The sequence below is a fragment of the Falco punctatus genome (genome assembly GCF_963210335.1).
Source record: "Falco punctatus genome assembly, chromosome: 4".
Taxonomy (NCBI): Eukaryota; Metazoa; Chordata; class Aves; order Falconiformes; family Falconidae; genus Falco; species Falco punctatus.
The window spans coordinates 9,386,083-9,412,529 of NC_137583.1; the positions used below are offsets into that span (position 1 = coordinate 9,386,083).

General features: G+C 35.5%; 1 protein-coding gene across 1 annotated transcript in view; it reads left to right on the top strand.

Annotated features, from left to right (window-relative positions):
* Positions 1-26,447, top strand: part of CACNA2D3 (calcium voltage-gated channel auxiliary subunit alpha2delta 3) — a 492,915-nt gene that overhangs the window by 426,994 nt on the left and 39,474 nt on the right. Inside the window, exons 30-35 of the mRNA XM_080385033.1 lie at positions 346-408; positions 3,717-3,787; positions 12,942-13,017; positions 16,681-16,733; positions 18,283-18,338; positions 22,286-22,397. Of these exons, the coding sequence (XP_080241159.1) occupies positions 346-408; positions 3,717-3,787; positions 12,942-13,017; positions 16,681-16,733; positions 18,283-18,338; positions 22,286-22,397 (431 nt within the window). The remainder of the gene's footprint in view (positions 1-345; positions 409-3,716; positions 3,788-12,941; positions 13,018-16,680; positions 16,734-18,282; positions 18,339-22,285; positions 22,398-26,447) is intronic.

The following is a 26,447-nucleotide window of genomic DNA, read 5'->3' on the forward strand; positions in this document are numbered from 1 at the left end:
AAGCCATCAGGAGCAACAAAGTTCTATGCCTTTGCAAACTTAGTTAAAAGGAAAACTTTTAATAATGGATTATAAAAGAACTGACCTTGTCCTTTTTACGTACGTTTATAATTATCTTATATCCTCCCTTTCTGTACACCTCTTTGTTTTGTTTTGCATGAAGGAAATGCATAAAAATTAAATCAGATAACATCCTATAAGTTGAGACTACATTCACTTAGAAGTTATGTACCATTATAGCAACCTGAAGAATTCACCCATTTAGAAGTCACTTGGAATTAAAGTAATTCACTTAGTGCTGTATCCTAAAATAAAAAATTAAAATTGTTTTTTATTATTTTTCAGGCAATAAACTGTTACCTAATAGATAACAATGGATTTATTTTAGTGTCTGAAGACTATAGACAAGTAAGTGAAAGATTTTTATTCAATCTTCTCATGTAAAACATTGATATAAAATTACCTGGTTTCTAAATAGGCCACTATCTTAAAATGTTAAGGAATTAGTAACATTAAATTAAACAAAGAATGTAAATTGTTTCTGACAGGAGCTTCGTTTCTACCTCCCATTGTGGCTGGGTCTGCTCTCAAGCTTATAAATGTTCTCTTAAAAGGCTTTTTTTGTTACAGAATTGTCTTCCATAAGATGTTTTTATCCCAACAACAACAAAAAAAAAGTTCTCTGTTGCATTTTTGCCATGATGAAAGGATGAGGAGAGAGGGAGGACACTGGGGACAGAGAGCTTTTACATTCAAACTTGAGATAATGAAATTTTACTGAGCTGTTAGTTGAGGAGTTTGTTTTCTGAAGTGAATACAGTCATGAAGGATTAAAACTAGGCAGTCAGCATCACACCAGAGACAAGAATCATGATTAATGAGAAGACCATTCAATATATTAATTTCCTTTGTTTCCATGTAAAAATATTGAAAAATGAATGTATAATTGCTCAATCCTGGAAACCTTGTGAAGGAACCATCACCAATCTCATTAACTTTTGCCAGAAAACTGCCAGGATGATGCCCAATTTATGCCAGAATTGTCTGAAGTTGAATTTCTTTTATGTGGATAGGAATATCTACTCTTACTTAGCCCTCGGGTGAATTATATGTTATGACTAGGTTGGTTACTGAGAAGTAGCTATTGGAAAGAGGTCTTGGTGACTTGGAGGAGTGACTGGAGAGGAGATAAAATCTTGAAGCAAATGGCAAAAAAGAAGCCAAACTGAGCATTTTGCTTTTAAATTAAAAAACTTGGATTATTGCAACCTGAAATCTGGCACTTCCAAAAGTAAAAAGACACAGATATTTTTCACCTTTGCATAGGGCAAAATTGCATGTTTCTTCATGATCCCTCTCTCCCTTTCTTCATTTTGGTTAAGACTTTGAAAAGTCTACTATCACATAATAAACAAGGAAGAAACACCTTTTCTGAAACTGTTATCTTTCCAGTGTTTACTAGAGCATTAACAGTTAAGCATGCTGTACTGTCATGCAATAGTCATTCTTCGTGATATGTCTTCTTACATGCAACACTGAGCACTGCAATTGATTGTTGTTGTTTTACTTCATTAAGTGTATTGCTTCCATCCTTTTAGAATGTCAAGCATGTTCTGAATAGAGGAGGTACCCCAAAAATAACATGAATAAAAATGTAATGTTGCTTAAATATGAACTGCATTATGTTAGAAGCAGCTGTTTGGGATTTTTCCCTTGTATCTATGTATCAAATCTGTATTTTCTATTTAGTTGAGTAATGACCTAAGGAAAACACTTATTAATAGAATAATCTTGATAAATTTAAAACATTTTTGTCTCATTTTCCCCCCATTGTTATTGTTATTATTCATAGGTACTTAATTGTGACTCGTGTAACTGATTGGCTGTAGCCAACTATCATATAGCTAATAAACATGTTTAGGAAGAGATTTTTCCTTTGGTAGGTTACCTGGTACTAGCCATGACATATTCCCCTGAAGAATATAGTGTGGACAACTTTTGGACCAGAATTAGGCTAGTTTTTTGGTTATGATGGATCTAAGACTAAAATGGACAGTAAAGTTGTCTTCTATGTTTTCATAACGCTATAGTAAAATTATTATAATTACACATACAATTAAACATATACTGTTGATGTATGTATACACTATATTTATTGTGGATAGAGAAGGGGTAAGGAAGTGGGATGACGTGTTATCAATTGCCTGCTTGGGGTTGCTTCAGCACTGTTTTTCTACGCACCTTCCAAAGCCAACCTGAACTGTGCTAAGAATCTTCTTCAGGGACAGTGTAATTCTTCATCTGAATTGCAATTAAATCCTAATGTATTAAAAAATAATGATAATCTGGGTGTTACTGCTTTGGGGGGAGAACTAGCATTTACAAATGGAGCTTTTGTGGAGGGAACTGTCACTGAAATGTCTTTATAACTGAAGCACAACTTGATAAATGAGGTGTATTACTATCTAAGTTTATACTAGTCATTTATGGTTTGGGCTTTTTGACACTGACTGCCTCTCCAATAGTTGGGATAATCTTTCTTCATCAGTCAGCTAAGGACTATTGAAGCTAGTCTTTTTAGTCACGCAAGCTACAAATGTTCCTTCTGTTTTGAGGAGGCTTTACACACCCGCATGTTTTGGAAAATGTTCCAAGTTTCCCCTGAGTAAAAAAAAAAAAAAAAATAAAAAATCCAACACACACACACACACACCCATCCCCCCCCCTCCCCCCCCCCCCCCCCCCCCCAAGCATGGTAATACTTGCTTTTTAGGTGGAGGAATGTCTTTTTTTTTTTTTTTTTTAGCTCGGGCTGTAACTTTTCTGCCTGCAAACTCCCAGGTGCATACTTGAGGTCAGCTAAGTTCCATGTAATGGAATTGGGGTTTAGTTCATACAAAACCTATGGAATCCATGCAATTTGAGAGTGTAGTGCCCTTTCCCCCCCATAAATTTTGGGATTTCTCCCTTCAAACAATGCAGAGAACATACCCAACCCTTCTGGGAGTTGAGGCTCTAAAATAAAAAATGTCTTCCGAAACTAGAAAAATGCTGTGCATGCAAGATTTTCCACTGTCATCTGAATGGCTGCGAATTATAGAGTCACTTCCACATTACGTACCAAATTCATAATATGAATGTTTGTTTTCTCAACAGAGATTTATTTTTATTAGTCCACATCTACTGAACAAGGACAAAATGAGTAATTCATCAGGCTGAGTGGTTTTAAGTATGAAATGACTGAATGGGGTTAAAATTTATAGGATTGATGAAATGTACTGTTCCAGCTCCTTAAACAGGTCATGCAGGAATTATAAACAATGCTTTTTAATGACTGTTTATGAAATCCTCTCACAACCTGTTTATATCTTTTTTGAGTAACATTTTAATCACAAGGGTTTGTGATCAGATTAGTGTGTTTTCTTTACAAGCTTTCGGTTTGGATGGCTTTTATTTCTGATATTAGATGTTATATAATGTACCTCAATATATTTAAACTCTCACATCTGCTTGGGGTAAAAATGTAATCCCTATAACTTGCCATGACTGTGAAGTCCTCTTCATTTTTTATGTAGCCAGTAGTCCTGAAAACCTATCTATGTAACTGTCAAAGCCGCTCTTGTCAGATCCTAGAATTATGCCACTTCAAATTGCATCCAATGTTGTATTGCATTTATCTATGCTTCTGGTAATTTCTTGCATTTTCCCTTTTACAGACTGGTTACTTTTTTGGGGAGGTTGAAGGGGCTGTGATGAACAAGTTGCTAACAATGGGCTCCTTCAAGAGGTAAGAATTAACTCAACTTTCTGTCTCTTACAAAAATGTTGTAGCAACAAAATGAAATAAAACAAACCCAAAGTCGTATAAAAGAAGGCCAAGGCTGGCAGTGTGGCTGGATCCTCATCTATATCTCTTTCTGTACGATCTAATGCCGTACACTTTGAATGTGAAGAGCATTGGAGACAGCCTACAGTGAGTTTCTTGTTAAAAGAAGAGTTTATTTGACTACAATGCTAAAAACTGTGTGCCTCCTGTTCCTGCTGTGCTCAAGTGGAAAGGGGATTGGGACATATCTACTACTGAGTGGGTTTAAATGGCTCTAGAGCAAATCATTGATGCAATCAATGTTAAACATTTGAACCTGTTAAAAGTTGGAGATAGCTCAAACTAGGCAGTGCAAAATGCCCTGCTGTTAAAGGGAAAGAGTGTTCTGCCAGTCATTCATTTCCATTCACGTGCTAAATCACCTTTGAACATTGTTGTGACTATTGACCTGGTCTTACTGTCACGATGACAATAAAAACTAAGAGTGATTTTTTGTGATGTCCTTTGAAACAAATTATGCATCCTGGGGAAATAATAAAGAACTTTCTCCTTTAACTTGTAACTCAGCACTGGAGTCTTCATGGCTTTTATATGGTCTAAGAACTGTTCCTTACTCCTTTGTCCTCATACAGCATGAGGGAAGTGCTGACCATATTATACTTTTCTCTTTATTTTCCTGTGTGTTTCTAGTATAAAAAGAAGACACATCACTGATCCCATCAAACACTGAATTTAGTTATTACATGTGAGGGTGTACACAGAGGCTCTCAAAGCAGATGGTTTCTGTGCTTCCTTGGTAAACCAGCTCTCTTAAAAGCAGAAAGCTTTCCGTGCCACCTCTGAGCATTATAGCTGAACACCACTCCCAGTAAGTGACTGACCTGAAATGGAAAGATCTAGCACTCACTGAATTATCCCAAATCGTAGTTTTTGAGGGTGGCAATGTTTTTGTGTTTAGCACTACATTCTTAACATATGTTGTAAAAGGAAGTGAAGTAATACATATTTATAGACTGGGTTCTACGATGAAAAGATCTGTTTATACAAGAGATGAAGCATTTTATTTAATGCAAACAAAAACATACAGTCAAAATCAAGGGATAATGCTTTAATTTGTCCCAATTTGTTTTGTCCTGCCTAGCAAAGCATTTCAAACAGAATATCCGTTGAACAATTGATGGCAGTAGGCACCACCACTGAGAAAACAAAGTCTACATGGCTTGAGTATTCCACATGAACTGTGGCAGGTGCCAATTTGGCGTGGATCATTGGCCTGAGATTTTGCTGATCTTAAGCTCCAAGTTACAGATAATGGAGCCACTAGCTCAGTGCAACTGATCTCCATGCTAAAGAAAATGTAAACACAATGAGCCAACTATTTAAACAGAATAAACTGGCCATTGCCAATCAGTCAAAAATGGGCAAGAATCAAAGTGGTGCAATTGTACTAAATAGACCACCTCTTTTCCTGCTGTACAGCAGATAGCTCTGTGCAGCAACAAAAACAAACAAACAAAAACCCAAAAACCTCCAAACCAACAAATCGTCTTTGAGCTGTGCTAGATGAGGCCTTTAAAATAAATTATTCCAGTGATACGAAGAAGAAATCTTTGCTGGGTCTTATGAAAAATAGTTAGTCTATTAAAAAGACACTAATTTCTTTGTGTGGGGTTGTGTTTTGCTTTCCCAACACTTATTTTATATGGGAGAAGAAGAAAAGAAAAAAAAAAAAAAAAAAAACAAAAAACCAAACAAAAACACGCTGAACTGATGCAGTGGCAAAATCTGTTACCACACCATTTTCCTTGAAAACACAGCAATATAGATACTACATGCATTATAGTTGTCATTGCTGCTCTTACTATGGAGGCAAAATCAGAAAGCACGGTCTGTTCCTTAGCATTTCGTTCTGATAATACCCAGAGCCATTCTTTCTTGCAATTTTTTTCTTATATGACATCTACTGTCCAGCAGTTGAATGGTGTCACTTTGCCCCACTTGATCTGGTCTTGCTGCTTTTCCATTTAGTTTAGAAGTAGAAGGTTCTAGAGTGCCTGATCTTCACTACAGAAGACTTTACTAACATCAGTAACCATGGGGATGGGAGTCCTTCCCTTTACACCAATAATCTGTGTGGCAGTGCAGATATGCGCTACCACCTCACTGATTCATGCCAGCTTTCAGGCTTTCCGTCCACAAAAGGAATGAAATAACCCTTTGTGCGTTCTCTCAACTACCACTAATTTGGAGCGATATAGAAGTTCTTTTGAGGATTGAGCTGGAAGTGTTCAACAAAAGCCGGTTGTTTGCTGCTGACTATATTTCTTTTCAACCTGCAGCAGGATGAAATTCAATTTTTGTGTTCGTTGTTTATTTTTTAAAGCGAACTTAAATACCTCCTTCCCTCCTCAATTTCTTTAAGCTCAGTACTTCTTTTGAATAATGTGTACATATGTATGTATGTATATTTTCTTAGTTTATGGGTTTTATATTTAGGGAGAAAAATTATATCAGTGCCTCCACAGCAACGTGACATGTTCTATGATTTCATTTAGCAAAATTATGTTTATCTTATACCTTGAATATTGCACACAGTTAAATAATTTAAATATAATTTAAATTTATTATTAAATAAATTATGATGTGCTTATGGAAAAGTATCTGCTTCACATAGGTTAGAAAAACGTTTCTTTATAGTTTCCTCAGCACTTTGTTTACATAAAAACAGTGAAAAAATAGATTCAGCTGCTCAAAACATGAAAATCTAAAAAAAAAAACCCGTATTAACATCAGAAAAATTAAAGGCTATAAGAGCAATGAGATCCCCAAAGAAATGAACTTAATAAATCTGTAAGAGAAAACTAAGTATTTCTTGACTTCAAAACACTTTCATCCTTTCCAGTAGAAGCAAACTAAGCAATTCTATAAGACAAATATGGAAGCATCATAATTTCCTCTTAACAGTTCTGTTTGCACCAGGCATCCTCTTAGCCTCTGAAGAATGTATGCTTTGGTATTTCATTATGTTGTCAGGGTATATGGCTGAAACGGTGCATCTCTGAATTCCAGCTTTCCCAGATGCTGAGACTTTTAAGTTCTTGTTGCCTTGAAATCTTCTTTTGCTTCTCGGGTTTTCTTGCTTGGTTCCTTTATATTTACTCCTGGGCTTCTTAGTGAGGAATGCATACTGCCTGTGTCCTTACAGCACGGGACAGTCCACATCCTTCACCTGTGTTCTCCACATGCATGCACATAAAGGCAGACTTTCAGCTCTCTGTATTGATTTGCTTTATAAGCAAAACTGACCAAGTATTTTGCCTCCAGGTTATAAGATTATAAAAAAAATCAGAACTCTTTACTAAGCTACTTGCAAAGAGCAGAGCATTCCTAAAGCCAAATCACAAAAACAGTAACTAGTTGCTCACCAACAGGATGGAAATTTCCACTGAGGCAGCACAGCCTCCAAACAAAGGATATTTTTCTGTTTAATTTAGACCACTCTTTCTTATTTAAGCATTCATTTTAATAAGATATTCTTAAATTTTTGATGAAGGTGTTAAATGGACATATATCTAAAGTTTGTGTTTCTTTTCGTGTGGATTTTTAGAGTCATCGATCTTCATCTTCTGTTAATTTGGCAATGTTTCTGAATGTAGATGTATACTTTGGTTAAAATCATTGATAGTCTGAAGGAACATTTCAAATAGGAATTAGTGGGTTTGGTGTTGGACAAATGCAACTGTGATGTAGTCATTCTGTAATGTAGTAGTTCTTATATTATAAATTTTCCCTATCTTTAGCAACGATTTATTTAGCAAAAGTAAGCTAAAAATGTACCTTATGTTTATGGCATAAATACCACAAAAAATAGTCAGGTAGATCAATAGGCTTTTTTTTTTTTTTTTTTTTTTTTGGTATGGTCAGGCAAAAGACATTCAAGGTAGGAAAATGAACAAACTATATCCAATAATTATCTTCTATATTAGCTGTCATGTGCACTGCAGAGCCTGTATGAGGCCTGCACCCTTAATCTTCAATTTCTAAATGAATAATATGTAATTGTACTTCCCTGAAGAATGACATTCCATTTTCATCAATGAAATAGCTGTCAGAAAGGTAGAATGTCTAATACAGGTTTACAAGTAGGTACAAAAGAACCAAATAATATCTGTCACTTCCTTCTTGTCATTACCAACAAGAAGAGCTCTGTTCTGAATTTTTTTTTTTTTTTTTTTTTTTTTTTGCATTTACCAGATGTGCATTGTGCATCTGGTACCTGTGCTCTGAAACTCCCACACTGCTGTGTGGTATGTTTTCTGCTCATATTGTGTCCATATGACATCTAAAATTAATGTCTTAAAACTGAGTTTGGGCATTGTTACAGGTTATATCTCTGTAAATATTACCACTAATTTAATACAGTGTATTAGTATATGGGAATCATTTTACCCACTTAAGGAGAAACCCAGGCATGTGTGCTCTGTAAAAGGGTTGTCATTCTGTATGCTGGAAATCAGTTTGAGTTGTAGGTTTTTTTACAGCTTATGTTTTGGAGCACCTTGGCAATGGGGAATAGCTGAACAATAAAGGCAAAGATATGTGATGACAGGTTTGTTTTGTCAAAATGCTGTAATTTATTTTTACGCTTTTCATTGATTTTCTTGGTGGTGAAAGGTATTAGTCTGACAGCTTCTGGACACTAATAATCTGTCTGTCAATGAAGGTGGGAGAGCCAGAGCAGCAACAGTACAGGATTTCTTACAGTGTCCTGCTACCTCCCCACAAGGACCTTCTCTAGACTTTAGAAACTACTTTACTCTTCATACCATTCAACACTGTCCCTCTTTCCCCTTTTTTGCAAGAACGCCAGACGGACTGCCTATTTTGAGTCTGAGTTGATGAACATCTTTCCACCATGAGTGAGCTGTAGTCACCATCACTTTTTACATAGACTACTGAGTAAAGCATAGTGTCAATAATTAGGACTTCCTGTATTATGGGTTCCTTTGCTTGGCACATTGGAGCACTTCTTCCTTTTTTTCTATGGACTTGACATTTACTTCCATGGTAAGAACCTTGTTATTCCTACATACTATACGAAAACCCTCAAACCTTGAACTGGTGACAAAACATTTGACATTTTATGCATTGAAGATCTTTCAGCTGTTAATTGTCAGTGATGGTATTTTACACTACAAAGTAGAAATCTATAGATGTGCTGACAATCTAGCTGAGAGTAATAGAGTACAGCTGTTGATATAGCTTGTGCTGCTGGTAGGTCTTAGAAGTTGAATTTTCTTGAACCAGATTCGTACTCAATTGTAAGTACGTTGCAAAGTACAAGACTGGGATTTACTGTATCAGGAAATTGATATTGAAAAGGTTCTTGGCCCCTGAAGTTATATACAATGGAGGTGCACATTTAGGTTTTTGTTAGTTAACGATTAGTTAGAGCACATAGTCCATTTTTGCCTTATGACTGATATTGAAAACTATTGCTCTGTAGACTTCAGTGACCAGGTGTGGAAATATAGGCAGTTAACAGCATGGTGATGTCAGAAAGTCTCAAGCATGTTGTCTATAGCAAGAGCAAAAGTGCTCCTGTGAGATGCTGTAATATATAGCATGGACTTGGGTATCTAGATGGACTTAAAATGAGACTGTGGGAAGCAGAAAGGTATTTTCACTATAGTCATTGGGACAGGATACAGTTAGCTGCAGAGTTATTTAAAATTGAAATACAATCACTTCAGAAAGGGTAATCTGGAAGCTTTTCTTTCTGCAACACTGAGTTAAGTCTGTCTGAGTGAGAAGGAAGCTTATTTTCTAAAATCTCAGGAAGACATCAGCAATAAAATAACATTCTGGAAATGACACCTGAACTTGGAAGCACTGCAGTGTCTTAGGCCACTGTTTTGACTACAAATACTGTAGTAGCTTCTATAAAGAATAGGGCTGGAAGGCTTTTACCTTCCTGTTACATTTACAAGAATAAAACCAAACCAAAACAAAACTGGATTTGAATTTGTGAATGCCTTGGAACCCATTTATACTAAGCTTTAATACCATTCATAGTGACAGAGAATCGGGAATTGATTCAATATGTTGCAGTGTTCAGGTTTCAACATGGTTATGGGCTTCATCCACTGATCTTGGAAGTGTATTGCAAAATTCCTATTTGTTTTTAGTGCAGAAGAATCAGGTCTTTTAAGATCATTTTGCGATAATGCTTTCACCATTGTATTTTGCACATCCTGTAGTGGTGTTTGAATCAGCTTTTGAAACATTCAGATAGGTTGAACCTGCCCACTTTGAAAGTTATTGGCATGGGAATACGTTGCTCAAAAAAATGAAACTCATTCCAGGCTTTTGCTAAGAAATCTGTCTGCCTTGTCCCTTTCTAAGGATTTTCTCCTTTGTAGTATTCAACTCCCATAGATTATCTGTTTTCTAATTTGTTTCTGAACCAGAATCTTCACACTGGAAACACCTTCAAATACACTTACTAAACCTAAACCTATTATAAGATCATCTACAGATGATATTCAAGCATTTCCAAACAACAATTTTGCAGTATTCCACAATGATTTTGAGGCTGTTTATTACAACTCTTCCCTTCTGCCATCACTCTAACATTTAGTATTTTTCCCCTGTTAAAATGAACAGATTTTTTTCATAACTACATAAATTTTTCCTTTTTTGTTCCTCTTGCTCACAGTACAATCTTAGATCTCCCTACCATACAATAAAATAATCTACAAAAAATATAATCTGACAGGTTGGGGTCCAATATTAATTATATTTCTGATGATTTGTGTGAATATGTATTTTAGTCTTTTAGTTACTTTTTCTCTGAGCATTTAAAGAAACTGTCACATCTATTACAATGTCATAATTACATAAGAAATGTAATACAATTGCAAATATCGAAGGGGGTAAAGGCTTTTTCAAATATTTAAAGTGAAGTTCAAATTATAACAGATATTTCACATGGCACATTATAATAGTGTTTGATTAACACTTAGCAGAATAATGAAGTCCACAGATTGACCAAGCAGTTCTGCTGTATGAAATTGAAGGTTGAGAAACTGATTGCACTTTCAAACACCAAACGATCACCAGACTTATATTGGAAAACCATTTACAAGGAATGAAGACAAAACTGAATGCTATTCTCCTTGTAACGCTAGGTATTGAATGAGGGATGGGACCATTTGATCCATACAGAATTCCTTAACTACTCTGCAGAGAGCACATTAACATCATAAATTGCCCTTCTCTGTACATTTATCGCTTGCCACTTGCCACGATCACTAGGAGATCCAAGTTAACACGCAACACAGTCCTTGGATCTAGAGGAATAAGATAATCCAGCCGACCAAAACTGGAAAGGCTGAGCTGTAGAGCTTGTCTTACAGGGGCTGGATTCTGACCATGGTTAAAGGGGGAAAAAAAGAAAAGAAAAGAAAAGAAAAAAAAAGCTAGGGAAAGTGGTGTATTACTGCATGCCACACAGGCAGCACAGCTTACACCATGTACTGCTCTGTTTGTCTTGGCAGATCTGTGTGCGCGGATCTGGCTGTGGGCGTGATTCTGCCAGATATGGTCAGTGTTCAACTTACACCCATGTTTAGGTCTCTAGTTATGCGTTTGTCTACCATGTGCCTCTCTCTGCCAGTCCACAAAACAATGGCTTCCTAGCCATTCCTAGTCTGAATATAAGTCAAAAGTAATAATGTAAGCACTATGACCATGCACTAAATGTTTAGTTGAAGCTGCGAGATCCAATATACTAGATATTTTGCCTGTAAGCCAAAAAGAAAATATAGGCATGATAAAGAAGCTTTTAGTGATGGTTGCTGTCACAAAATTAGATCAGAAAAATTATATACCGTTTCTACAACAATGGATTACAACATTTTATTGGTACAGCTTGCAGCGTTTCATGGCATGCAGCGCAGAATGCCTCATGGTGATGCTGAATGCATTTCATGACCTGTTTTTGGCAGCTTCTGGGACATCCTTTCCGTAGCCGGATTTGTGTGCTCTCCTTTCCTCTTCTCTTAGAAGCAAGGCACACATTGCAAAACATTGAAGTCCCATCTCATACATCTATAAACCATCGATGTCTAATTGTGTTCCTTTGTCCTTCTGATGATGCAAAAGGCAAATGGATATGTTCAAATAATACTAGTGACTTTTATATTTTTACACTTGTTGCAACTTACAAACTAAAGATTCTTTACATCTGCTATAGATGTTAAATGCTGTTTATGTGAATGGATATAGTTAATTAATTGTTCTATGGACAGACAGATTTAGAGAAATAATCACAACTCCATATACTATCTCTGAGTTCTGGATTTTACATTTAGATCTCTGAAGTGTATCAATGATGAATAAAATCACAAGCAGAAAGAAATTTCCCCATTTACTATGCATCTGAGGAGGCTTCTAGCATATGTTGATTACAGCAGGTACCTGACATAGAATATTTTCTTTTGAAATTTATTTTTTCTTAAGAAGCAAAAGTAAACCCATCCTGCTTCAATTACCTGTGCTGTGGTTACATTGAAATTCCACCTCTCTCTTCTCTGGAATCAACACCATGTTGTTACAAATCCATTGTGCACTGAGATGCTGGAACTGTAGAAGTGTCTTTCTGCTTTTACTGGAGTTCAGTAGTGGTCTCTTGTGAGAAGCCCCTCAAATGCATAGGTTCTGTCACTTTCTGGGGCTAAATGTGCTGACCTTAGTCCAGAACCAACTGTTTAAGCATCATGTTGAATGTGTATTCTCCTCCTCCTCCTCCTCCTCCTCACATTGTTTATACCATTGTGTGTTACACTGTATGTGTATCTTCCCTGGTTTCTTCAGTTATGTTTTTGCTTTGTTCTGTAGTCTGATAAAATCCTTACAAAGTTTTCACAGTGTTTCTTGCCTTTATTCTCCTCTGTGTAACCTGTATTTTAATGACCCCTTTCCCTCTTTTCCCTGCTGCTGTTACAAGTTTTATTTTCCTATATACTTTTGTGGGCAGACTGTTCCATATCATCATTTTTATTCCACTGTGTTTTCTTCTTTTAGTCAAGCAGTTTTCTGTTCTTCTCTGTAGAATTACACTTTATGACTACCAGGCCATGTGTAGAACAAACAAAGAGAGTAGCGACAGTGCCCATAGCTTACTGGACGTAAGTATAGTAAATTTTCTGAGCACCTTTCCATGCAATCATCAAAGAAAATTGTTGCAAATACCTCATGGCCATTGTAAGCCCATTATTTTGATTTGGAATGCTTATAGCTCTTGCGTTTATCTCAGTGCATACAAGGAACGGTTCATCACAAACAAATGCAAAGTGTTAAGCATTTTCAAGTTCAAATACTTATACAATATGTTTTAATGCTGGGCCACCATTTTTGAGCTTTTGTCAGAATGTTCATTGCACAATATGAATCCTCCTTTTTAGGAGTTTGTAAATTTGGTGATAGATTGTGCTTAGTTTGGGGAACTGAAATCACAGCTGCCTTTTCTGTATGGAAACACATGCAGGCAGAAATGTAATTCAAATTATTTATATTTTTTTTTAATTAATGAAAGGAATGGTTCATTGGCAAGGCACATCAGTGATTTTTAACACATTTTTTATTCCTTAGTATTTAAAGATGTCTTTTAAGGTAGAATTTCAAAGCATTTGAACCCCTGTCTTGCAATCAAAACCCTGTCCCTCTGTTAGACTTTCTAAGAATCAAGCTGGGTCTTGCAAGGGCAAGACTTCCTTGTTGCTAAACCATATATCTAGGTAACAACCCTAAAGATATTTTTTAATCTTGTATGTTTTACCAATTACTATAATAATCTATCAGAACTGATAAGAACTGATAAGGTGTTAGATAAATTATAGGTTTTGCATATTACAAAGGAACTGTTTTAACAAATTTATTACAGTATTAGCATGAACAATTCTTATGTAAAGACAGCAGCAAACTAGTCTAGCAATTTTACCAGTCTGGAAAAGTTTTCTGACAGCATTTTTAAATACACAGAGATCTAGCAAGAGAAAAATAAGCCTACACACACTACACTGTTGAGTAAATATAAAAGTTCTGGCAACTTCCAAATATATATACATATAGCTTTCATGGTTTAATAATTGTATGTGTTTTGGGATGTTTTCTTTTACATATTTACATGACACTGTGTTTTTTAAATACCTGCAAATTTGGATTTACTGCACTTATGAATCTGTTACCTGCTAAAGCCTGAATCTGAAAAAAGACTGTCTGGATGTAAAGATTAGTACTAGGCTGAGCAATGAGACTTAAATTATCAGTGAAATAGAATGGGATGTGGTGAATCACATTTGCAGGAAAAAAATTAAAATATATTACAACTCTTAACAACAACCATCCATCCCAAGGCTTGGGGCTTCAGTTCAGTTTGCATGTGAAGCTGAAGTATTTTTCTCTAACAAGTGGGCTTTAATCCAAGAGATTTTTCACTAATCCAATTTTTGTCCAGGCTTTCTTTATTGAGAAAAAACTGCAACTGTTGTGGGATATACTGAGACACAGAAAGCATGTTCTTTACTTTTTTAAAGATAGCCAAACTCTTCTTTAAACCTCAAGTGAGTTTTTGTGTTGTTCAACATGAAAGATGGGGCAGAGCTTCAGTTATTTTATTATTTTCCTCTTGGTTAAGTCACTTCTAATAACCAAGACAAAAGAGAAATTATAAAGACAGTTTGCATTAAAAACAGCTAGATCTAGATTCCTCAGAAGTATTTTTTTCCTGAGTTTATGCCTGGTTTTGTACATGTAGATCAAGTTATTAGGCAGTATTCAGTACAGTTTCTATATAAGCAAAACGTTTGTTCACAATTGTTATCCTTCCTTTTGAGAACTATGGCTTTACAAATACAGGAATATGTATAGGGACAAGACTGGACTCTTTTAAAAAGTTCCTATTTTTAACAGCATTGAAGTGGAGCACGGGCATCAAAGACTGTATGCCTGCTAAAGGATCTATCACAACATTCTACCAAAATTGTGGAAAAAAAGGTGTCAGGGCTGGACCCCTCTTTCCATCATAGCTTTTTAGCCTGTGGGATAAAAATGCAAAATTAGGGATGGACTAGATTTATAGATCATCTGGTCCGTTTCTTTACCAGTATAGGATTGCTTCTTAAAAGATATCCAGATACTTTATTATTTACAGTATTTTCTTGGTTTAATTTATTCAAATCCTAGATAACTCTCCATAGGACCTCTTTGTTGCAAAAGTAGCAGTTCCACAGAGACAGCCAGCTCGATTCCTTTGGCTCTTAATGATGGTTTAGGTACAGAGAGAGAATAAAATTCCTACAGTTTTTGCTGCAGTTTTTGAAGCAGCAGTCTTTGGGTGGAAAAGGCTGTGTCTTACTAAAATCATGTTTCATGAGAATGTACTTTTATCAATGTAATGAAAAGTTTTTCTACTAAAATTTCAAAACAAATTATATTTCTTGATTTCTATTCATATTATTGAAAATACTTTTAAGATACATTGAGTTTTTAAATTGGTTTTAGTTCTCTATAAAATAATCTTATAATACATAGTATATTTTACATTAAATATGTATTGTTCATAAGTAATAATGTATTATTTTACACTAAATCATTTGGCATTATGAAAACAAACGTATGCAACAAAGTTAATTACTTGGGTGTGAAATTTCAGGTTTTGTGATTTGGAATGAAAATAAACAAGATGTCCCACAGGTCTGAAATTTTATTTTCTTTTAATCTCTAGGCAAGACTTGTAGTTTTTTATCTTTTGCTATAAGATAGTCCTTAATACATGAAAATCTTTACCGTTTGGGGCATTAGGCATTCTGCTAGCTTGCTAGTTTAGTCTTTCATGCCACTGACAGACAATAGTTTGTTGGCTCAATGAGTTATCAGCCCTGTGCAGAAATAATCTGGGGTCTCTGAACACTACAAATGGCCAGTGACTGCTGTGCAAAATGGCACTGCTGCAGTAAGGTGCTGATTCAGGACAGTAGAGAATGGTTTCAGGTATCTGAATAGTTCTGTTAAAGTCAATATGACTTCTTACATGTGCTAAAATACTCTGTTGAGATGGAATCTGAAAAGCCTGCAAAATTTTAGGCAACTAGGAGACCCTAACAAAGGAGTGAGACAAGGGTAGATTCTTTTCCAGATTTCTGGAAACTGACTTTTCTGCCTGAGATTCTTTCATAAAAGACTAATCCTACTGATATTCTTTTCAAAACCAAAATATTCAAAATGTAGTAGAAGTACTGTAACGACAGGATTTTCAAAGCATTTGTTGTATTTGTTATGATCCAGAAAAACAGGGAGGAGGGAAGAATCTTTAAAACTACTTTAAAGTGCTTACAACTGTGCCTTCAATATGGCACAGATAACTTCATTTAGCTAAATTCAAACTTCAGAAGCTTTTCCTAGCCTAATTAGTCTGAGGTAATGAACAGAGATTTACATTATAGAGAGGCAAGCCTGTGAATTGCAGCCTAAGAAAAGCTCAGAGCTCTTCCTCCAGCAATAGCCTGGGAAATAGGAACCCCTAGAGGTTAAAGATTTAAGAATCATTTGCAAAACTCCTCCAACTGATAATCTGTGCATATGACCAACCACTTTAAAAGGAAATGGCATTGCTATATATTTTAATATTCAATATAATAATATTTGCTTTTTCATAAGAAAAAGTTATTATTCTTTTTCTCATGCTACCCATGCATTTCAATGTCCATAACATTGTCTTTACATGAAGAATTCAGTTAAGATATAAATACTGCATGTTTTACCTTTTTATTAAATGCGTTGCTTCTCTTTAGCCTTATAATGCCTTCTTTGCTGCAGTAAAATGGATTATGACTGAGCTTGTCTTGTAAGTAAATTTTATTAAGAACTTAATGAATATTTGTATGAACTGAACAGTTCTACTTTTGAATGATTAATGAATACTTGTACATTTTGGCGTTTATTATATGATTTCAAATATATTAATATTTGTCAATTTTTTGCTTTCCAATTTTACATTGTTAAAATCTGAGAAAATTTTGACTATACGAATGCGCAGTTGCACTTCTATTACATTATTCGTGGTCTTCACTTACTTCACTTGCAAACCAAATTTATTATTGTGGTTACTGTTAAATTTTGCATAAATGTCTGGCTGTTTATGATGCTGCTTGGATGGGCTGTTGTCAATATCGAAAACTGTTACAGTGATTCACTGTGGTGTTTGTCAATTCTCAAAATTCTGTTCAGATGGACCTTTTACAGTATATGCTAGATAAGGTGTACTCTGTATGTTGCCAATTTTTTTTACCTTGCCTAATTCTTCTAACATTTCCACTTAGTACATAATGAGCATTGCTTTTAAGAGACATTGCCTAAGAAATCACAGAGAAATATCATATGGAGAAGAGGAAGCCTTAAAATGTGCCTTATTATTAACCTATATGTTGTATTCTTGTTCTTAACAAAAAGCAGAGTTGCAGATTTAAGTGAATTTTATCATTATTGAAATAGAACTAATTTTTTATTGTAGTAATTTTGTTTTAATTGTAAATTCTATGAGCTTTCGTCAAAGTTAGGAATAAAAGTAAAGGAGAATTAACTGGATGGCTATTGCCAGAGGGCAGAGATTGATCTTAAATGCAGCTTTCAAAGTAACTATCAGGGAAAGAAATCGTGTTAAAATCAGACTTTTATGTTAACATACACCAGCTTCAAAAATTTCAGGAACTCTCTGTGTTTATAAGTATTGTAGATTCATGTTCATGTGATAAACTGGATGTTGGTTTCACATTCTTCACACTTACAATAATTGATAGACTTACACATTCGAGGCCATTCTTCAAAGTAAATTGCAGTATATTTTAGTGGGAAAATGCATTCTCTGCACATCTAGTTAGACGTGATTAGACACTCGTTAATCATCTTTTCTGCTCCTAGAAATAAAATAGTTTTATTATTTTAGTTCCAGAATTAATATAAGCAATTCTTTCATGTGTACTCCTGTACTGTAGCCAGGACAGTTCTAATCCTATGGCATTTTACTAAACACTCAGAGTACCTGCATAATGAAGAAATAATGTTCAGTAATGTTCAACTGTAAAAATATCGTATGCTGCCATGCATTGAGAATTTTCATGGACACTTCAAATAAGATCAGTAATTTAAATTAATGATAGATAAATCTATGATTTATTGATGGGGTTAATTTTAGAATAAATTATTGTGGTAAAATACAATCCAATGAAAACATGAAAATAGCAGTAGTTGATAATCCCATAGTTATGCTAGTGACATGAATTTCAGTTCTGTATTAGCTTTTATTTAAAATAAGATTAATGGTATCAAACTACCGCCAGTTTAGTGTTTTAAAAACATTCTGGGGGATAATATGAAAACTCTAATAATTTCTCTAGGTTCCTTGTGGAATTTAATCTACGCAGTTGGTGGCACTCTGATCTAACAGCAAAAGGTAAGGGTGATTTTTATTTCCTGGCTATAATGGCAGAAATGTCTAAATTAAATTGGATTGTTGAAGTTCACATGTGCACTAAATGTTTAAATTAAATGTTAGACATCTGATAACAATAGTTTGTCTCCCATGTCAGCATCTTTTTTTTGTTGTTGTTGTTAATGTTTACCAAAACATGAAAGAACTACGATCTTCTATGAATAACCACAAAGTTCTCGTGTGTACTCTAGCACTACAGTATACTGCTATAATGAAAAAGTTAAAATAGTAGATAATGATTAAATATGTTTTTTAAAAGCATTTCCTGTCATTCCAAAATAGTCTTTGTGAGTAAAGCAATGACACGAGCCTTTTTCTGCTTATTCTACATTTTTTCTAAAGCTGCTGTAATATGTAGGGGGGTTGTAATGCTGGAAAATGCCATTGCAACAAGAGTCCACAGGAACATGGTCATCTCAACATAATTTTATTAGAAGATTTTTTTTTAGGGTTATGATAGTAAATTTTATGTTTTTATTTTTAAACAAGGCTCATTAAAACCATATTTTGTTTTATCATTTCATTCAAAATAGACATTCAAAAGTAATAAACTAAAGATGAATTTAAAATTCAGTTTACTTAAAATAATTTTTAACAATGTGGAGGCTGCATTTGAAATAATGAAATGTTAACAGTTTCCATAAGAAATGGAAGTGTTCGATGTCGACTGTCTCTCATATTTTAGCAGACTTTTTACGGCACGCAGCAGTGTTTCTCAGAAGCAAAGGCTGATTTACAAGAGCAGTGCTCTCCTCAACCGGCTGTTTCACTGGCAAATTATGCTGCGTGCCATTTACTGGAATAACGATTTAAACTGAATTAGTCAGCCTCATATTTACAGATTTGCATATTCCTCAGCAAAGCAGGGGATGAAATTGCTACTTTAGGCTTCAGTTTATATTTGCATTGCCTGGATACTAGGCTGTCCTTATGCCAAAATAATATCCTGTCTGAAGTTAAGGTATCGGGAAAATGGAACATACTGATTGCCCTGGAATATTCCAGTATCCCCTGTACTAGTAAGATGCTGGAGCTATTCTGTCTATCCTGGAGCAACCGGAAAGTACAGCAGCAAATAGCAAAGCATGTATCAGGCTACAGCCTGACATGTTGTAAATGTGTAGGGAGAAGGGGAGGCTGAGATGGGTGTCTGCTGGAGGTGAGGATTTGATAAGAGCCTTCTGGAAACATAGGTGCATGAACTTAGTATAGCCTTTCCCATACCGATGTGAAGTGTACACTGCATTGCAACACCGGAGCCGGTTCTTCTCTTAGACAAACACTGAACCCGATGTAGATTGGATGCACACACACAAACAGAGCTTCATCGGAACCAGTCAGACACTATTTGCTTTTGGGGCTGCTTCATAATCAGCAGCGCCCAGACAGGTCTTCTAAGAACCAAGACTAACTTTCCAGTCATTTGCCTATCCATGATGACAAATGCCTCTGTCACTGATGGCTGTGAAGGGCAGCGTGGTTTGCTGTACTAGACCCAGAAAATGCAAAACTGTTCCTTTTGTCCGAAGAGGAAGGGAAAGTATTCCAGTCTTAGTCCCTGGTGGTTGCAGAACAGTGCAAAGCAGCCAGTGTAGGAAACAGGTAACTTTTCTGGATGTTTTTTAGAGGTATATTGTACAAACATGCTTTAATATATCCTGACATGAAACATTCAATGGCTCCTGCATGGAATGTTAGGGAAAACTTCCTTTAAAGACAGCATCCATCTTCATCTCATGAAAATGAATGTCTGTTTTGTATTTTAAGCATGTACTAACTACAGAAGACAGGCATTAATAACTTGCAACCTTTCTTTTCCTAAAGACAAAACTATCATTACTGCACTTTTAAAGACAAGTGTGATTGAGGGATTTTCATTCATGTTTTAATTAATAATGAAGTTTTAACTACATAATTCACTTGCTCCATTTCTTTGATGAGTAAGAGTACTGAAAATACTCCCTCATCATGGTCATTAGAATGTCACCATTTTTATAGTACTGCTTGGCCACTTCAAATTTGGTTAGGTAGCAAGCAATAGTTGTTTAGAAACCAATACATGTTAGTAAAGCAAAAGCAAGAGACATTTCAAGAGAGAAAAATCAGCAGGAGAGAAAAGTCCATACTTAAATCGGCTCTTCTGCAGATGCTACATTACCATTATGACATAATTATGACTCCACTTCATGAAATTATGACAAATGAACATTTGTTTTTAGCTTAACAATGCTTAACAAAGCTCAGGAAAAGAAAGGGGAAAAAACAAACAAAAAACAAACAAAACAAACAAACAAAAAAACCCCCCAAAAACAAACCAAAAAACAGTTCCTCTAATGGGGAAATTGGTTCCTGCTCACATTGTGACATTAATAGAGCATCACACACTATGAAGATACTAGAAGGTCCCCACACACCTGCCAATTTACCAGACCCCAGTATGAAATACAATTCTGCACAAGATCTTGTCACCTCAATCACATTTGTAAATGAGAGAGAAGAAACCGATGCCCTAAACCATCGGCAATGCCATCATGTTCTGGACTCTAATGAGTTGCTGGAAATCTGAGATCCATGGATCTTTGGCAGACTTTTTGTTACACAAGCCATATGTTGATACAAGTGCGGGCAGACCCAAAATACAGGTGATAAATTTCAGTCATTCTTGGCAACAGATAAGGAGAGCAGAAGAAAAAGGGAGAAGGTGTAGTAGAGTTAGTCAGCTTTTTTACAAATGCTAAATTGTTAAATATATCATGACCATATTGAAAACATCAGAAATCCAACTTTTCTGACTAACTTCAGTACCTTCCTTCAGATCTGAGCATTTGGGTGTATATTTTTTTTTATTATATACAAAAATTACGAACAGTTCAGAAATGCACGTTCTATAGCATGATTGCAAATGCAGTTTTGGTCTTTCCCCTGGCACTGCGCAGCAGATCTGCCACTGGCTCTGAAACAGATTATCTGGAATGGAAGATCTGTTAAGTCCAAGAGCCTGTTCAGTGTAATCTATTTTTGTCATACTTTGTCTTGTTTTCTCACTTAGCAATTAGTTTAAGATAGGCTTAACATTTGCGCTGATGTGCAAGTGTATCTCTGTGTTAAGGAAGAATGAAGGGGTGGGGAGGGAAAAGAAAGGGAATGAGGGAGAGACATTGTCCAACAGATACATTGGTGTGGGAGTCAGAAGAGCTGCCTTCAGTTCCCAGCTTTGCTGCTGTCCTGCAGTTTGACCTTGAACCAGCCCCACTGCTTCCCAATACCTCGATTTTACAACTTTTAAGATGTAAATAGTGACACTTTCTTTTCCCTTGCACTGCAATGGCTTCAGATTAAAAGTGTTGTGGATTCTTAGTTATTACTATTTTGGGAAACAGATAACAAGCATTGGTTTGGGGCAAAGTAACACTTCTGCCCCCACCCACCCACAGAATTATTCTAACTGTGGAAACTCTGCAAGGGTTTCCAAGCTGTAATCAAAAAAAAAGGATTTTGGCTTCAGTAATATGTAATACAATTTAGATATCAAATATAAACGTAAACTCCCATACATAACCATTATGTAGTTATGCACAGTGTCACTGAAATAAAAACAACAGTAAGTTCATCTTGAATCTACAGAGAAAGAAGAAAAGCTTGTGCATAAATGTAAAGTAGCTTGGCAATGGTTAAACCATTAATAACTACTTTAACAGTTATGTCTTCCAAAATGACATTCCATGGATAAACTATTTTTAATTGAAAAAATAGTGTTATGCACTGCCTAGGAAATCTCACAGGGTGGCAGAAGCTGAGTAACATTTCCGTTCTGTGCGAGCTCTGTAACACAGCATCTCATGTTGTTCAGAACTTTGTGTGCTGTTCTTCCCATGTTAACATCAAGATATTTTTTCCTGTGCCTATAGCGCAGAGGTTGAAACAAACCCTAGAGCCCTGTGATACTGAATATCCAGCTTTTGTTTCTGAACGCACTATAAAGGAGACCACGGGGAATATTGCTTGCGATGACTGTTTCAAGTAAGCCCTTTCAATTTTTTTTTTATACAACTGTTTGTGACAAAGCAATAAAACTGAATTATTCAAGGTTATGTTGAAGAACGTACAAGTCTGTTATGCTTTATCTTATATAGTGATCTTTTCCAAGTGTCATTTCTGTGATTACAGGGGTCATTTAAGTTTGATACTCTTAAATTAAAGCAGTGCCTATTAATTTCTACCAAAAAATGTAAAACCAGTGGAGGTTTATGCTAATTTCAAAGAATAGTGAATGTTGTAAGACTTTTCCTGGACACAGGCAGTAGGCAGTATTATTAAGAGCATGCTCTGTAAAGCTTTACATACAAAACTATAGAGAAGTGAAATCCTGCTGGATGGGTGAGATGTTTCCTTGCAGTACAGTGAGATCTGGTTGTTTTACTTGAATGCCAAACAGTGTTTCCTTCTTAGAATTGTTGGACTGAAGAGTGGGAGAGGATTGAATCTATTCTCAAAACTTTCAGTGCTGGGAAGCTGAGTTTATAGTAGAGACCTCCGAAGTCGGTGCTGCACCCTTGTCGGTCCCACCAGTGCTGCTGTAAAGTTGCCCCTCATAGATTTGAGGGAAGAGAAAGACTCCAGTATAGCTTTCCTCCCTCATGCTGGAAATGTCCGTTCTCTGCATTTGCTGCCTGTGTGCACTGACTTTTTACTGTAGTTATGGTACATTTGAAGAATTGCCTAGGTATCATTTATGCAAATGTATGTACTTCAGTAAGTCTCTTAATTGGATTTCCTTTATGCAGAGAGGTCATAATCACAAAGGGCATTAGTAGTAACAGCAATGATTTGTCTATCAATGTAAATGTCAGGAAGAATTTGTAAGTTAAACAAAAATTGTTGTAACTTTCCCTTTCAAGACTAAATCAATATCTAATTAGCAAATAAAGGTGAAAATTTCTTCTATTTGAAGTTAATAGGTGTGCTTCTGAACTTGCTCCTAATTTTTCTCCTTGATATCTTCATTGTTTTAAGACGGGAAATAGGAGTAAGTACACTGGAGTGCTAATATTCACCTTTAATTTGCTGCTGACCAACTCTTAATTATAAGGAAATTATTAATGTCTGGTATGACTAATTGCTTGTATTTGGCTTTGTGGGATTGAAGTATGAAAGTGCTTTGTAAATTGATCCAAGGGAGCCCTTTAAATGTAACAATAGGTCCCACTGCCTGAAAAGTACAAACTCAACAAAATCAAGCCATGATTTCTGCACTTGACGTATCAAATACAATGTAGGTTACACTCTGTGAGTGCTTCGTGCCAGCATTACAGAATTCAAGCAGCCTTATTCTGTGATCGTTTAGCAGATTACTGAGAAGATGTGCAACAAATTATCGTACATCCCTGGCAGTGCTCAAGGCCAGGCTGGATGGGGCTTTGAGCAACCTGGTTAGTGGGAGGTGTCCCTGCCCATGGCAGGGGAGGCTGGAACTAGATGATCTTTGAGGTCCCTTCCAACCCAAACCATTCTATGAATCTGTTTAAATATTGCAAACAGACATAATTTCATGAAAAGTTTAATTTAACAGGACCAGGTTTTCTCAAAGGAATGCAGATTTCAGTCTGTCGTCTTAGGTAACTTCAGGTCAAAGGAAATAACTTGCAAAAATAATACAATTCATTCTGCAATACTTGGACAGCACTGAGCTGGAAACTGAGTTTAGTGAAAATTATAGTATTTCAAAAATAATGCGCTAAGATCTTTTTCATAGAAAAACATTTTATGTTCCACAGTGGAACAAAAAAATAAAAGAAAACCCTGTAAGTTACAAACTGATCTCAAGGCACCCATTATTTTTCTCCACAAGCAATGGCAAAACCTAAAGAAATAATCCAGAAGAACTATTAGATTCTCATGGGAAAGTTCTTCGTTATACCGTTTACCCACTGTCATTAACAATCTACAAATTGCATCTGAGATTGCAGACTGCATTGGATTCCAAATATTTTTGTTATAACCCAGGACACTTTCCCGCAGAACAGCTAAGGAATTTGACCCAAAGTCCTTTGTAGACCTACATCTTCTGACCCAGTTTTCTGTTTCACAGCCTCAGTACCAATAAATATTTTTACAAGCAAGTGTGTTGCTTAATACTTGTAATTTAAGAATGATGGGCTCAATCAGTCAAAATTAGGGTTCAACCTTATATACATAAGAGTCTTGAACTGACACTGTGTTCAATGATTAATCTGCACGGCATCTGGTATGTAGTAGGCTCTCAATTCAGAACCGTCGGAGTCAGTAAGATTATTTTCTGTATCCTCTTTGGATTCTGTTATATATTTGTTTGTGATATGTACTTGCAAATCTTGATTACAAATTGGAAAATATATTTGTAAATATTTAGCTGAATATACACCCACTTTAATATTGCAAACCTATTTGAAAGACACTAGAAAAGTCAGCATATTGTGCACAGGTTTGCAAACCAAAGCTATGCAAATACTCTGCTTCAGGAAGGTTTGTGTCACAAGTTACTCATTCAAGTCACTGTCCTTTGTTCCTACAGTGTCAGGCACAACTATAGAGCCCTTGTCTGAAAAATAAGACTAAAAGCAGTCTCTTCGTAGAAGTAAAAATGACGACTGATGTTAATTGTAACCATATAATGTTACATAGATAAGACATTTCAGAACACAAATACTGTGTTATTGCTAACAAAGTCACAGTCATAGTCAACAAGGTCACATAGTGAGAGTAGGAGGCTCAATCTTACTCTGTCCTGGCCATGCTGTTACTGATAGTATAGAAATACTCTACATTTCATAGTTACCAAGGGGAACAGTTGCCTACTGTAGTTATGAAAACTAAGCCTTGTTCTTATAAGCATTTCCAATTATAACTTTTAATCGTGGATGCTTGGACTTAAATCAAAGTATCCTCACAAATAAATCACACAGTAGAAAGGACTACATGCTAATTACTTCGTAAATAGCTGGCTTGCCTTTTCAGCCATCTCTGAAAACTTAGTCGATGGAAATTCACCTACACACTTAAGTGGACTTTGAGTCAAGCACTAAATGTATACAGACCTATAAAATACACTCTCTATATGTAAATTTATCTCTTACTAGAAAAAAATAAATGCTACTTTGGGATAATTTGCAATGTTTAAAAACGATTTTCAAAAATATAGGTTTTATTTAAGAAAGCAGGAGCCTAAAAGAAAATAAGAATTAACATAAGAATGTCATTAGGGTCAGGGTTTGGCTGTCCCACACCATAATTTGTTGTTATTCAATATCCCAATCATTATTAAATTAATCTTCTATTTAAGCAGCAATCAAAAACAAGTCAACCCACATTTTCTAAGCACTGTCAACAAAAGAGAAAAACTGGGATTTTTAAAAAATCTGAAATGCTTTCATATTTTCCAGTAAGCTATTCCCTTTTATAAAGAAAAAAAAAAAAAAAAAAGAAAGAAAAAAAAAGCATTAAGTCTGAAAACTCAGATAGCCTGTTGAATGTTCTACAGCAGCTTCAGTGGTGGAAATAGTTAATTGCTAAAGAGAAATGTTATTTCTTTATCAATGTCAACTGACATTCTTTCTCTTACATCAGAGCTACACTAATGCCAAACAACTTGGTATGGGTTTTAAAGGTAGTGTGCTGCTCAGAGATGTGTTTTTGATTAGACATTACATTTGATGTCTTTGGCTAAATAAACATCTCAATGCTGCTTGCAGCTTGATGAGGTATCGCCCCAATGCGTTAGCCTATTTTAATACACATCAACCATTTTAATACACATTCAGCCATTCGCACCAGTTACATTACCAGTTTGTGCCTTCTGGTGATCTCAGCATTGCAAATCTTAATTGCTGATACTTAAAGAGCAGTAAAAATGTCTAGAGAAAGCATCCTTAGAAAGACAAGTTATTATAAATTAGAAAAGATGATGGCTGTTATGATATTTGACCAAAGAAAGTTACCTGATCTACTCATCTGTTTGTAGAACAGACGAAGTTTTCTCTAATTGTAAATCTCATTTTTGCATGAAAATTCAGATGTTTTCTTTTAGCTTCACTT